The sequence below is a fragment of the Trachypithecus francoisi genome, unplaced genomic scaffold (genome assembly GCF_009764315.1).
Source record: "Trachypithecus francoisi isolate TF-2019V2 unplaced genomic scaffold, Tfra_2.0 Lachesis_group4, whole genome shotgun sequence".
In the NCBI taxonomy this organism is placed as follows: domain Eukaryota; kingdom Metazoa; phylum Chordata; class Mammalia; order Primates; family Cercopithecidae; genus Trachypithecus; species Trachypithecus francoisi.
Genome location: NW_022681469.1, coordinates 43,205,506 through 43,221,144, shown reverse-complemented (window position 1 = coordinate 43,221,144; position 15,639 = coordinate 43,205,506). Strand labels below are relative to the sequence as shown.

The following is a 15,639-nucleotide window of genomic DNA, read 5'->3' as shown; positions in this document are numbered from 1 at the left end:
ATGGAATTTTATCTTGGTAATTTACTATTGCTCATTTTCATGTGGTATTAGCTTTGCTGGACTTTTATTTTTTTATTTTTATTTTTATTTTTATTTTGAGACGGAGTTTCGCTCTGTCGCCCAGGCTGGAGTGCAGTGGCCCGATCTCAGCTTACTGCAAGCTCCGCCTCCCGAGTTTACGCCATTCTCCTGCCTCAGCCTCCCGAGTAGCTGGGACTACAGGCGCCCGCCACCTCGCCCGGCTAGTTTTTTGTATTTTTTAGTAGAGATGGGGTTTCACCGTGTTAGCCAGGATGGTCTCAATCTCCTGACCTCGTGATCCACCCGTCTCGGCCTCCCAAAGTGCTGGGATTACAGGCTTGAGCCACCGCGCCTGGCTCCTGAACTTTTATAATAAGGCAAAGTTCAGGAAATCTTGCCCAACTCTAGAGAGCCCCATCTGTCTTTGTTTTTATTTTATTTTATTTTATTTTGGTTATGTATTTATTTATTTATTTGAGAAGGAGTTTTGCTCTTGTTGCCCAGGCTGGAGTACAATGGCGCGATTTTGGCTCACTGCAGTCTCTGCCTCCTGGGTTCAAACGATTCGCCTGTCTCAGACTTTTGAGTAGCTGGGATAGCAGGCATGTACCACCATGCCCGGCTAATTTTGTATTTTGAGTAGAGACAGGGTTTCACCACGTTGGTCAGACTGGTCTTGAGCTCCTGACCTCAGGTTACCTGCCTGCCTCGGCCTCCCAAAGTGTTGGGATTACAGGCGTGAGCCACCGCGCCTGGCCTCCTTGTTTTTATAAAGTGCTACAAATAAAAATAAATAAAAAATACAGCAGTACTTTTGAGATTTCCTGATACTGCTCCCCTCTCTGGCTATTGAACATTTGAAACATGGTCAGTGTGACTGAGAAGCCAAATTTTAAATTTTAATTAATTTTAGCTAATTAAAACTTAAATAAAATTAATTAAAATTGAAATAACCACATGCAGTTAGTGGCTACCAAATTGGATGGCGCCCCTCTAGGCTTCTTTCCATTGCCTCCACTGCCCCATCCTGCTCAATTTTGATTTCTCTCTAAGCAATTTCTGATTGTGGAAACTCGTCCTAGAAGAGAGTCCTGGAGGGTCAGCTTTGACATAGCACAAGGGCTAGATGGCTTCATTCCCTCCCTTCAATCCTTTTTACTTTTCCAGCTGCAATTATAAAATTGCCCTGAAATGCTTTACAATAAATAACTGGAGGAGAGCATTCTAGTTCTTCCATCCATCAGACACCACCCCACTGTTTTCTTCCCTCCTTAAAACATAATCGTTTATGCATATATGTCTTGTGACTTTCGGTGGTTTGCCCTCATCTCTTGTGTTTTGGGGTTTATGAAGATACCTTATTACCTAGTTTTTTGTAAAGTTTGTCCCTGGGCATTCGGTTTATTCGGTTTTGCTAATTAGTGGATCTGGTTTTTGTTTGTTTGTTTCTTAATGTAGGCTTTTGTAGAGATTGAAAATTACACTGCCACTGCTCTGTCCCCCTAAAATGCTTGAAATAATATATTTTTGAATAAGGTTTTTTCATTTAAAATAGTCATACTAATCATGGAATATTTTTAAAAGGAGGAAAGAAATTCCCATGGACCCACCAATCAAAGGCAAACTGCTGGTGACATTTTAGTGTATTTGCCTCATGTTCTTTTTCTATGCATGGTATATTTTTGTATAGCTGTGAGCATACTATATATACAATTCCATATTATATTCTGTTCCTCTAACATTATAATTGTTTTCCATTACAAACATTCCTAAGTATCATTGATCAGTAACTTTGCTAAATCTATCATGTGGCTCATCCATTATTTACTTAGCCAATCCCCAATTTTTGGTAAATTAAAAACATTATGGGATATTAATTTGCTCTAAGCTACATTGACACTATTTTCTTTAAAAAAAAAAAAAAAAAAAGAATGCCCCTAGAGAACAACCTGTAATCTTATACAAGCTGCTAATGAGGAATAATAGCTGTGTCAGACTCACAAAGGCGTTCCTATGACAGGTGTTAATAACTGATTAACGTATCTAAAGAGGCCTCTTGGGATCACATTAATAATTGACGAGACAGGTGTATCTTTTTCCTCTTGAAATTTTTACCTCATCTAGTATAGAAAAGTTTTCAATAATTATTTTCCCTGTCATATGTAGTGTTTACTCTGTGTGTGTATTTACGTGTGCATATATATATATATATATGTTTATGTATGTGTACTTGTGTCTGTATCTTCAGTCCGGATGTTTCTTTTGTCCACCAGACTCAGATCCTATTGGCTTTGCCAAATCAATACGTACGAAACAAAACCCATTATCTTTCTCAGTCAAATTTTCTTCTCCTCTTTTGTTTTTTACTTTAAGGTGTGTGTTATATCCACCAAGTTGGTGACCCAAAATCGATTTCTAAAAGATAGGAAAATAGAATCCTAATGAATTCCTTAGCCTATCCCTTTTCAAGAATCAGTCAAGTCCAATATTTTCTACCTCTTTAATATCATAATATTAATGATAAATCCTTCTAACTCTCCACACTCATTCCTACTGCTTTACTTAGGCCCTCACCATATTTCTTGTGGGCTATAGCTAGAATCTCCTGATTAATTTTCCATTCTTTAGACTTGTCCCATTCATTATCCACCACCATTCCTAGCAATAAAATAAACATCTACAACTTTTTGCCCAAGTGGGGTTTCTGTAATTTAAATAGTTTTTGAAATGTTCAGAAACATTGAGTACACCAGAACACACAGAGTGGAGCAATAGACAATGGTGCCTACTTGAGGTTAGAGGGTGGGAGAAGGGTGAGGGTCAGAAAGGTACCAATTGAGTACTATGCTCAGTACCTGGCTGATGAAATCATTTGTAAACCAAACCCCAGCAACATGCAATTTAATCATGTAACAAACCTGCATATGTACTCCCAAACCTATAATAAAAGTCAACGGAAAAATATTCTCCAGTATCGACAGAAAGAAAAATCTTCTGCTTGTACTTCCTAAGCCTCTTCCTTTGCTAATTTCCTTATAACATCTGCAACAGAGATAGATATCCTTGGAGGCATTTGGAAAACTCTTACTACTCCCTGTAAGTTTGGGCTTTAGTCTATGTGTTGTCCTTTGTGTCTCTCAACTGGCGCCAGCTTCAGCTAATTGAATCAGAAGTCTAAGCTTATCCAAGCTGGGCTATTTAAAGTCTTTCTGTTAGAGGGATTGAAATCCCAAACTGGGTATTTTGCTTGAACTCAGGTGATGTCAACTAATGAGCTGAGACTGCCTTTATTGGTTGCCCATGTGTGCAGGAAAGCAGAGTCTTCAAAGAGAAAGAGCTAAAGCTGATGGAGGTCAAGCAGCAAGAGGAGAGACCACATGACTCCAGTGAAGGAATAGATTCCTTGTTCCAGATGTTGGTAAATGCTTGGTCTAGTTGCAAATGCATCTGGCCCTTGAGTTTTGCAACATAGCTCTGTATCCTTAAAATAAAATGCCACCTTTTTAAAAGTAAACTAGCTCAAGGGTTACTATTACTTGTGATATAGTTTGTATATTTGTCCCCAGCCAAATCTCATGTTGAATTGTAATCCCTAATGCTGGAGGTGGGGCCCACTGGGAGGTGTTTGGATCATGAGTGGCTTGGGCCATCCCTTTGGCGATAAATGAGCATTCTCTCTGAGTTCACAGGGGAGCTGGTAATTTAAAATTGTGTGGCACACCTCATCCTCCCCTCCACACACATTCTCTCTCTCTTGCTCCTGCTTTTACCATGTGAAGTGCTTGCTCCCACTTTGCCTTCTGCCATGATTGAAAGCTTCCTGAGGCCTCCCCAGGAGCTGATGCAGAAAGTATGCTTCCTGTACAGCCTGTAGAACTGTGAGCTAATTAAACCTCTTTTCTTTATACATTACCCAGTCTCAGGTATTTCTGTATAGCAGTGCAAGAACAGCCTAATATAACTTGTAATCAAGGGTTTTAACTAAGACACTTACTCATCTTCCAAGACTAAGCCAAGGTTACTCTTTTCTAAAGATTTTACAAATCCCAATACCACCTTCTCCCTGACTCTCAGGGGTGCTTCCCTCTACCCGCAACACTTCATTACTCTTACATGCCTGCTACTCCCATACTAATCTATAAACTGCTAAAGAACAAAGGGAATGTCTTATGTATTTTTACATCTCTTCAGTGATCGTTACGATGAAGGGTACATAAATGTTTAACACATTTCCCTCATCAAATATTATAATTTGACAGCATAGAAACTGAATTTAACCTGAATAAATATTTTGTTCTCTCTCTCTCTCTCTCCTCTGTCTCTCTCTCTCTCTGTGTGTGTGTGTGTGTGTGTGCCCCTGCACATGTGTGTAAAATCTAATATTTTTATTTACTTTTTTAAGGATAAAGATCTTAAGAACATTCCTTAGTATTATTCAGTATAGTATATTGATTTCCTCTCTACTTGATTCAAACAGCAGAGTTGGGCATTTATTTGGCTGATGTTTCCATAAGTTTTGTGGAAAAGTCAAGTCCGACATTGACTAAAGCACTCTGGTGGAAACAAAGTGAGATAAAATTATAAAGTAATATCTTTCCCCACAACTGTACCAAAAATGCACTTTTCAAAGTCACCAATGATCTCCTTTTTGTTAAATCCAAAGGGCATTTGACCCTTTTCTACAATTTGACATTTGTTAACTAATTTCTTCTTCAATTTCCCTCCTTGATTTCAGGGATTTGACTCCTAATTTTTTTCTTACCCTTAATCTAGCCCTTATCTCTTTCATGTGTTTCTCTTGCTCATCCTTGCTCACTGGTGTCTTTGATATTCTTCTCTTTTATTTTACTATCTCCCAGGCTCATCTTACTTCTCGGCCTTTAATTATTTATTTATGTAGGATGTGAACCCCTAAATCAGCACTCTAGTCACTCTAGTCCAGGTTTTAGGATGCATATTTGTATACTTCATTTCAGTGTCTCAGTCTTAAACTCAATATATTAAAAATTGTATCCTTTATGTCTACCACCAGCGCCAAAGAAAGCACAACTGAACAAAACCCTGACTGTCATCCTATATTTTCTCTCTTTCTGAGCCATTCATAGAGGTGATCAAGATAGAAATGTGTGCCATCTTCTATTCATTCCACTGTCATCAACTACATGTCATCAAACCATGCCAGTTCTACCTCCTTAATAACTGTAGCTTAAAACCTGAATAACTGAACAAAAACTTGCAATTTAATTCTTTTAACACTTATCTACCTCAATTTTATTTTTATAATTTATACATAATCTATAATTACTTTTCTATAATTGGCACAGTGATAATTCCAGATAAAACTCACTGAATTTCTATTTCCATCCTTGTCAATGATACACACACAATGTAATGGTGAGAGGGTTGGGAGGGAAGAATGGGAGAAAGGCAGAAGTTGGCAGTTAAAAAAAAATGTTTCCAGATGGTTTTCTTAGTGTCATCTCTGCAACCTCAGCAAATAAGGGTCCAAAATTCATGTTACAACATTTGTTTGATGCCTTATTTAAATTGCTTTACTGGACATTTTCCATCTGTTAAGCTCTCTGAAAGAAACAAAATTGCCTTGTCATAGCTAGACCTCATGTTCCTGTACACTTACAGAGGGTAAACCTTGCAGGGGCCCACAACTTTCAAGGTGATTTGGGAAAATGATACAGAAAAGTTTTACATCAACTGAAAAGAAAAATGCATAACTCATTTTGGTAATTTCAGTTTTAATTCTTAATAGGATAAATGAAACATGCACATTATAAATCAATGCTCTGTGTTAACAAATAATCAAGTAAGCAGAGTTGCAAGTATTGGCTAAAATGAATTTTGGATATTTTTAGCTACCAAATTTCTAGAGGCAAGGTAGACATACATCTGGACCTGAATATCTGCATTATTGGGGAATTTGTTTGTTTGTTTTATATTGTTTTGTTATTTTTAAAAGTAGATGTCAAATTATGTCACCTGCTGTCTGGGCAATGTTATTTTTTGCCATAACCACAAATTGAAGAAAATTGACTGCTCTTTTTCCTTAGTCAACATGCTCTGCTTCCAGCCCCAAACATCTTTGAGAAGTTGTTTAGATTCATGAGCAATGCCTCTGTCCCCAACAGGCTAAGACATTAGGCAGGTCCCTGCACCTCTGGAGTCCTCAGTCCCCCGCAAAATGAGGAAGCTAGACTACGTAATCTTAGGCTCCCTTCCGGACCCACCAATCTGATGGTATTAGATGCAAGTGCTCCTGAATTAGGGCATGAAATGAATTCATCTCTGGTGCACCAATGTGATGACTCTGCGTCATCAAAGCCTGAGCACGCGATAGGCCTAGCACCATTTCACACAACACAAAGGGCAACCCTCTACTTCCAAAGGAATGACACAACCTGTTTCTGAAGTGATTCACATCATCTTTACTTTTGAACAACCCAATGCTCAGGAAACAATCTAAGAACCTTCACTAACGTTAGGGATGTAAGATACGGTTTCTTGACAGTGTTTGGGATTTTGGAGAAAAGCAATCGAGGAAAGGGCATCTCCACAACGCAATAGTGAATTTAGTGCCCAAGGTCCATCACAGGAATCCCTAACGATCCCTACAATCTCTCTCTCTCTCTTTTTTTTTTTCCTCTCTTTGCTCTGAAAATAAACTGAGAAGTTAGTTTGAAAATAAACTGAGAAGTTGGAATACCTATTCCCCTTGATCCAGATAAAAAGTCCTGGGCAAACACAGGTACAAATTGCCAAAATGGAAAAAGTTCTGCTCTATCTTCAGCTAGAGGGAGGCTGGATCCCAGCTCTTTAGAAGCGGCCCGTGGACGCCCAGAGCATCCTCCGGGGACCAGGTCAGGGTCCCCGAGCTTGCCCCGCAGGGCGCCGCCCCGGACGCGGCCCCGCCCTTCACCTTGCCAGCGCCGCGCTCGGGCAGCGAAGGTGCGTGCGGCGCTCGGTGATTGGCGGCGGCCCGGGACTGCCCGGCTGCCATTGGCTGCCCGGCCCTCTTTGTTCCCGGGTCCCTGCCGCAGGCCGGCTGCGGCGGACTGGGAGGCGGAAGTTCTACGGCGCCGGTCGAGTGGCTGCTGGGCGGCGGCGTAGGAGTTCCGCAGGTTCCCCGTGTCCGCAGCGGAGCCGGAGGCCAGCTGAGCCCGGTCGTGGGATCCCGGACTGGAGGAGGAGGGGACCCATAGGACGCATAAACATGGACCTGGAAAACAAAGTGAAGAAGGTAGGGGGGTGCTCAGGGGGCGCTCGTGGCGGGCGGCGGCGGCTGCTTCACCTGCGCGGGTCGAGCGGTGCGCTGCGGCCGGAGGTGCCGAGGCGGGTGGGGCTTGCGGGCCGCCCGGCTCTGGGTCTGCGGTGTCCCGGGCCCAGAGACCCGCCCCCCTGGGTAGAGTAGGTGCCCGCCGGCCCCGCCAGCTCCCCAAACTCGAGAGCGACAGAATTGGAAGCGCGAGCGAGGGCGGGCGCGGGGCTCTTCTCTCCGGTCTCACGGAGTCCCAGCGGTTGGAGGTGTTGGAAACTTTACTTGTTTCAGCTCTGCCTGTGCCTCCTCGAAAGGACGAGCTTAGGGCGAGTGCGGGCGAGACCGTGACACTTCCTGACTCAGGAAGTTCAACTTCATTAAGCCTTTGTGGTTTGGGGCTCTGCTGTGCTTTGACAGCTCTGACCTCCTCCCTTCCAGCTGGGCTGCCTGGGGCGCTCTAAAATGAGTGTTGATTTAATGCACTGCCTTCGCACCCGTGCTGGTGATAACTTCTAATGTGAATTTTTTTTTTTTTTTTTGGTCATTCATTACTTTGGTCTACCGAAGCACTGCCTCCCTCTTAGGGAATTATCTGTCAAAGAGCGCATTCTCCCTGTTTGGCAGGGAGTCCCAAAGGGCGGTTGTCACCAGCGTCTCAGCGCAGGGAGACATTTCCAGCCTGGCTGCTGCCTCGCAGGCATTGGAACCGATGGCCTTACCTGAGCCACTCCCGGGTTATGCGGAGCCTGGTGTCGCCTGGGAGAAAAGGGTGGGGACCAGACTGTGACTCAGAAGGAATGCTGATGTCACATTCGAGTGAATTGCCCTGTGCGAAAGTTCTCCTCGTTCCAGGGGATTTGCTTATATTTTACTTTGTGGTAAATTTAAGCTAGCTGTCCCTTATCAGATAGGGAAGTTTTGCAGAGGGAGGAAGGGAAAAATAAAAGTTTGTTTTTTCTCTTACTCATGGTTCCTAATATTCTTATTTTATCTTCTAAACACAAATGTTCTAACTTGAGCATTAATTCTATTTTATGCCCAGAATTGGATTTTTGAAAATGGATAGCAAGTATTGTGTTAGGACTGCAGAGTTTTCGGTTAGGAAGCTATTGACCAATAAAAACTTGAAATGAGAAAACAGTTTTTTTCATTCCTTAGGACTAAAATTCGCAAGCACTCAAAAAGGTATCCAGGAACAGAAAAACATAAATGGTTGAGAGTAGCGTGATTGCATTCTATTCTCTTTCCATTTGGTTTCTTTCTTTTTTTCTTTTAAGTAACTGATATTTTTGGTTAATCTTGCTTGTCATGGGGGAAACGCGGGAAAAGCATTTTTCTAGCTTAGCTTTCTGTTGATGAGTACTGCATTCATTTAGTTTTCAAGTGGGTAAGAGCTACTTAATTTAGTACTTGTCTAAAACTTGAGGGGTCTTGTCCTTGTTTTTAAGTATTTATTTGAAGACAACTTTGTCAAAGTAAACATATTTTGGGCTGGCCAGGAAGAACAGGTGAAGCACAGGATTTTTAGGGTAATGACCCTATTCTGTATGATATTATAAAATGGCGGATACATGTAATTATACATTAAAATCCATAGAATGTAGAACACCGAGAGTAAACACTAATGTAAACTATGTATGTTGGGGATCATGATGTGTCAATGTGTTTCATCACTTGTGACAAATGTGCAGCACTGATAACGGGATGTTGGTAGTCCGGGAGGCTGCTGGAGACAGGGAAGCATGGGGGAGGTACATAGGAACTTGGAATTTTCTGCTCAATTTTGCTGTGAAGCTAAAAAATGCTTTAAAAAACAAAGTCCGTTTAATAGGGGAAGAAAAATCAAAGATATTTTTGAAGCTTTTTGAGACAAGGAGTAATTCTGAGGGAAAAAGTTCAAAGTTAAATATTGTATGTGCTTGCAAAGGAAAAATCCAGACGTTGTTTATAAACAATTTCCTTAGAGTTTGAAAATGTGGATTATGATAAATAATGCCCTTGACATATGGTGTAGTTTTCCTCCTTTATCCCCCACTTTACTTTTACAAGTTATGTTTTCAACCAAGAATCTTAACTTCCTCTAATTCTCCTCCTCTCTGCCTCTACCACCCCAAAAAGAATTCCGTAAATGAAAGGTTTTAGAGAGAATCCCATGATACAACAAATCCCTGCTTCACTACGTTGTCTTCACTGATGATTCTTAGAACAGAATCCTCACCTGGTAAATTGGAAGCTATTAAAAAACTGCAAAGATGTCCTATTGGACTCCAGTTTGGGTGGGTCCTTAATAGATTTGATATTTTTTTTTTTTTTTTTTTTTTTTTTTTTGAGGCGGAGTCTCGCTCTGTCGCCCGTACTGGAGTGCAGTGGCCGGATCTCAGCTCACTGCAAGCTCCGCCTCCCGGGTTCACGCCATTCTCCTGCCTCAGCCTCCCGAGTAGCTGGGACTACAGGCGCCTGCCACTTCGCCCGGCTAGTTTTTGTATTTTTAGTAGAGACGGGGTTTCACCGTGTTAGCCAGGATGGTCTCGATCTCCTGACCTCGTGATCCGCCCGTCTCGGCCTCCCAAAGTGCTGGGATTACAGGCTTGAGCCACCGCGCCCGGCCCAGATTTGATATTTTAACAAGAAGTTTCCCAGTACAGAAGTCTGGAAATCTCAGGAATGTATTTCACCATCTTAGCCATACTCTCAAAAAGAAATTTACGTTCCTTTTAGCAATTGTTTTCTAACACATCCAAAGAAGGAAATACTACAAGACTATCTGATTTACCAGCAGAGTCTTCTCACCCTATTTTGGTACCTAGTTTTCAAGTCTCCTTTCTTTTTGACTCAGTTATACAAGAAAATTAATAGTTTGAATGTACCTTGAGAAAAGGCAGATTAAAAGTTGGAACAAAGACACAACCATTTAAATACAACTAATATGACTTCTGTTTTAAGATGTATGTCATTTTTTTCCTTCTAAAACTTTTACATTGTTGATTTCATGAAGAATTGTCTTCCAGACAGATGAAAAGCATTTTTTTTCCACATTAACATTTCATGTAAAAAGAACTAAAGAGGATTGTCTTTATTAAGCAGTGATTGAGATAGATGATACTGTTATAAAATTCTTGGTTTGTAAAAGGAAAGCTCATCCACATCAGTTGTACAGATTGGGATTAATTACCAGTTAAAACCCACCATCACAAAGACAAAGGGTTTTTATAATTAGATTTTGCTATATTTTGTTTTGTTTGAAGTAAGCGAGCTGTTGCTAGGATGTGAGAGCTGGCTTGGTTATACAAAGTTTTTGTTTTAATAATACTTTAGAACAGAATTTGATTCTGTGTCCTTGCCCTGTCTTCTGAGTTACACATCTAGACCTCTTTCTTATTTTTTAAGTCTTTTGTTAGTTAGCTTTGTGTCAGTATGGTCCATGTCTGCTTGGGAAAAACAGTGGACTTTGAGAAGGAGAAACAGTCTGATTTTGCGGTAAATGGTAAATCATGGCCAACAGCCAGCTGTTTTCCTCTTTCCTTTCTGTGTTACTCTCCCATGAGAATTACTTTTTTCAATTAAGAACATACCAACAGAGAAAGAGAACTTCACTAATTTCCCTTTTACTGCTTGGAATTGCTGCAGGGCTTTAATTTTACCGTGTTCATTTTTTGTCTCCTCTCTAACCCCTTTATTTTGATTAATCCTAATATTTTGCATACTTTTCTTAAGACTCTTATTTCTTTAATTTTACTTTTTAAAAATGTGGTGCATTTTAAAGATTACATGTTACCAAAAATCTCCTTTCTCTGTATCCAAACTTGTTTTCAAAACCTTTGTCATTAGCCAAAAAAGCATAGTGAAACCAAGTGAATACTATTGGGAAAAGGACTGAATTACAGAGATTGTTTCCATTGGAAATTGGAAATTAGAATGAGTTATTTGCCTGAAGTGGCCCCTGGTTGAAGTGGAAAAGGCAATATATGGTGACCTGGATGCTCAAATCTACAATTGGATTCAAGGCTTGAAAGCCACTCTTGCTGCAAGAATCATTGGCAAGGCTAAGGGTAAAGGTAGGGCAGGACACATCCAGGGCTTTGCTTTAGAGGTGTTCTGCCTCTCAGAACAAGTGCAGAAGAAAATGAATGGTCCTTGGCTGGGCTTTTATAAAAAACTATTCTCACCCATGGTGTGGTTCATTACATTGGTAGAATATGAAAAGTCCCTTTCTCTTAATTGTCCTGAATATTGGTTGGAGAAAAAACTATAGTAGGTTTTCCATTGATTCTGTTCCTTTATGCTGCCCTATGAAGTAGAAATAGGAATTTATATGTCTGCTGGCTATTACCTGTGTTCTATCAACTCACACCATGACTTTGCTTGTGCGTGCCCATACTCCATCTACAGTTCTAAATTTTTTCCATCCTTCAAGGACCAACCCATCACGCTGCACACTCCTCTAGGAAATCTTTCTCCATGCTGCCACCTACATGAAAAATATTTTCTTCTTTTCTCCTGAATTCCCAAAACATGTATTGGTAACACTTAGGACACTAATCACTCTCCACCTCTGGATTATACTTACCTGTTGTATGTTTCACCTTCTTACCTTGCTTACAAACTTCTTGAGAGATGAATCCATATCCTGTTATAGTTGCATGGTTATTTTGTTTGCTGTTCAAAGCAACCTTAGGAAGTAGGCCTTAGCCCCACTTTCAGGATGAAGAAACTAAAGTTTAGATAGTGTAATCTGAAACCTTTCTATAGAGAACTTTACTATGAACTTCAACCATAATCTGAAGAAGCCATACTCCTTTCGTCATGTCGACTAGCCCGAGTCTTATGTTCTTCATCTTGCTCACTAAATATATGTGGAATGGTAACTGTTATAAAAAGAGAAATAAAATAAGATACATTTCAACACTTTCACTCATGTTTTAAAGGAATTATATTTGAGGAAGTGGTTTATATTCCAATAAAATCACTATCCTACTAGTTTCTGTATTTTGTTTCTACTTTATCCATGTTGTATGTATTCCCTTTAGTGTAAGTTGCCATTGACATTCTTTGGGCAGAGGCAAAGTATACAAAAGTAAAAGTTTGTGAAAAGGAATTTCTGGGAAACTTCTACAGTCAAAGAAACAGCATAAACTTCAATAATATTCTCTACTTTATCTTCTAAATTTCTTCCAACTTCCTGACTTTTGGTGTGAGCCAATGATAATGCTATCTCCTAACTATGTAAAATGGCCCTGGGTAACAGTGACGCTGTATTTGGCTCTCTGTTTTGTTAAGTTTAACCAATGGCATCTGGAACTATAAAGGGATACTCATGGTCTTTTCTCCCTGTTGAGCTCTGCAGTTGATAGAAAGCCTTACACATAGCATGAGTAGGCTACACCTCTTTTCCCTAGTAGGAAAGTGTTCAGAGTACCTCTGGAGTGACAGTCCAGACAGCTAAGAATAGAGCAGCTAAAAAGAAACAACAAATAAACAAACAAACAAAACCTCATAATATTGGGAGGAGAACTATTTTTTTATTTTAATTTCCCATTCTTCATGCAGAAACATTTCTTGCGAAGCTGAGAAGCTATGCGAAACACCACAATGATCAGATATTTCATGAGGCTCTCATGGAGCTCCAGCATGACATCCAGCATTAGGAGCATGGGATGAACATCATAGCTCATCAGTGTGCAACACGAGTTACCAAGAGGGGCCTTCTTAGTGGAAAGAGAGTGATAAATTGGTAACATGGAAGCTACTTCCTGTGTTCTTTTTCTGAGAACTAGAAGAAGGAATACAAGTTGGCCCCATGCCAATGTGTATATACCTTTTTTGCATACCAGTCACCAAAGTGTGTTTAGAAATTAGGAAAGGTCAGTAAGTCTCCAGTATATATAAACATCTATAGTATATGGAAAGGTCTTCCATAATATATATTAGTTTTCTCACTTCCATTTATCAGTATAATATATTTAAAATTGCCCTAAGCTGAGAGTTGGTAGATCCAAGTCCACTTTTTTGTGGACTTTGGCTATCAATTTCTATTTATAAAAAAATCAGTAGGGGAACCAGATGATTTCTGAGACTTCTGTAAGTCCTGTGACTCTTTGATCATAGGAAATAATATCAGTAGTCTACCACATGTAATGATCCACAGCGCTTTAAAATCACACAAATGAAGAACATATAAATATATGTGTAAATAAATACATAAAGGAGATGGCATAGTTTAAATGTTAGTGAATTCCATGAAGAACCTATAGATTGAACCAAATAATTTTTTCCCACAAATCTTAGCTCGTTTCAACTTGTTTGTACTTAATTTTCATAATACTTGTGGAGGTATTTGAAGATATTAGGTTAAGTTTAATTAATTTAAATCTGTAGTGTAAGGCTCTAAAGGCTGTAATAGTGTGGGTCCCATAAGTCTAGGAGTGATCTATTACTTACCTTGGTATTTAATTATGGGAAAATGAAAAATAATGGAGCATTTATTTTCTTTAAAAGTTATCTCTCTCAAAATAAGGCTGTTAAAAATTTTTTAAAATTTAAAAAAAGAAAAAAAAAAACTATGTGAGTGCTTTTTTACATACATGCACTGTTCTAGACTCTGGGATTATAGTAGTGAACAAGAATGACACTGAACTTAAGGTTATGTCATAGAATTACGCTATTGCAAGTGATGATAGAGCAATGTAAATGTTGAAAGTAAGCACAACTGGGATTATACCCATCAGTGAACTCTTTATAGGTTAGCAGTACACTACATTTCTAACACAGACAGTCAGCAATTTTGGTGGTGATCCCTGGGCTTGATTCTTGGTTTTGCAGACTTTGTAATTGGGGGTTCTTATTTCATTGTTTTAATTAATGGCAAATGTAAAAGAAATGGGAAAGCAGCTTTTATGTATTAGAATGTGAAAAAGATTATGAATGCATAAAGCTATACAAATAGACTTACACCTATAATATACACAAACTGTAAGTCTTCTGCCTGATTACAAATGCATTACAAAAGAGTCATTCTTGGATTTCCTGTTTGCAGTCATAGCTGATTTTTGTTTGGTAACTACTGCCATGGTAACCAAAATTATGATTTTAAAAGAATTGTTTATTAAATCATTAATATACAGGAAATTATTTTACTTTTTACAAGGTGGTGGTATCCAGGGAAATTATATTATTAATTATGAAATCAATTTTTTCTAGGAGAGGAAGATAAGGAAACAAAAGACTAATCAAAAACATTTCAAAACCACAGATTTTCAGGATTTTAAAGAAAAATAATTTGGTAATTGATAACTTCACCACTATTCTTTGAGTAAATATCCATGTTTAAAAATTGCCTCAAACACTATTAGAGGATTAAATTTAGAAGTTATGCTTTTCAACTAGCCAACTACAATCTTTGACTCTCCTACAAAAGAGCTGCAGTTTAGCGTGGTTTTGTCAGTTTTCTGTTCTAAGTGCCCTGTCTGTCTAACATCCTAGTTAGATAATGGGGTATTAGAGCAATAAGGGTATGCATGACTATAATTTTCTAAGTATCACTGCATTTATTTTGGTCAAATTCAAAAAAGTAAAAGAGCATAGTTTAGAATTGCCAATTTCTGTGTTCCTTAGTCTGTTAGAATGGTGGGGAGTCTGCTCAGATTTGAGCATGGCTTAAAGTGGGAGAGCTTTATTAGAAGCCAGCCAGTGGGGATTGCTGAGATCTCATCTGCAAAGTTACTACTGTGTAAATATACTTAATCTGAAATGCTGAATTATCCTCAAACTATGAGTGATTCAACTTGTGTTTATCATTGTGACATTCTGGCCACTGTGAAAAGCTGTAAACAGGAGTTTCAGGGTGTTCAATGCATAGCTTATCTGAGCAGCGAGCCCAGCAGAAAAGATGGGCTTTTAGCCCAGCAGAAATGCCTTGATATGGAGTCAATTAATGCATCTCTAGCCACAGTGAACTTTTTCCTTGCCTTGTTTGATGATAAAGTGATATCATGTTTCATTGAAAAATGACCATGTAGATGTTAGGTGGATTTTTGTTTTTATATGAGCGTAATGTGACAGTCTTAACAGAATGAGTCACAAAGTAAGGATCAAGGATCTGATTTTTCCTTTATGAGATCCTGGCCTACAATAAAAATAACTTGGGGTTAAAAAAAGTTACCGTTTGTTTTTCATAGAGAATATTAAAAGTGCAGTTTAGATTTAAAACTACAGACTCTAAACTCCATATCTATCAGTATCACCTCTTGAGCAAAATATGGATGTCAGCTTTGATAGATTTTAAAAAAAAAAGGAAGGAAGGAAGAGTGAGCAAGACAGATGTGTAAGTTAACTACAGTGCTGGATAGAAT

The 15,639-nt window shown here is 39.2% G+C and overlaps 1 protein-coding gene across 2 annotated transcripts in view; it reads left to right on the top strand.

The window, feature by feature from the left end:
• Positions 1–6,784: 6,784 nt before the first annotated feature.
• TES (testin LIM domain protein) overlaps positions 6,785–15,639 on the top strand; it is a 50,272-nt gene continuing 41,417 nt past the window's right edge. For both annotated transcript variants that reach the window (XM_033192422.1, XM_033192424.1), the window contains exon 1: positions 6,785–7,273. In XM_033192422.1, the coding sequence (XP_033048313.1) occupies positions 7,247–7,273 (27 nt within the window). In that variant the 5' untranslated portion in view covers positions 6,785–7,246. The remainder of the gene's footprint in view (positions 7,274–15,639) is intronic.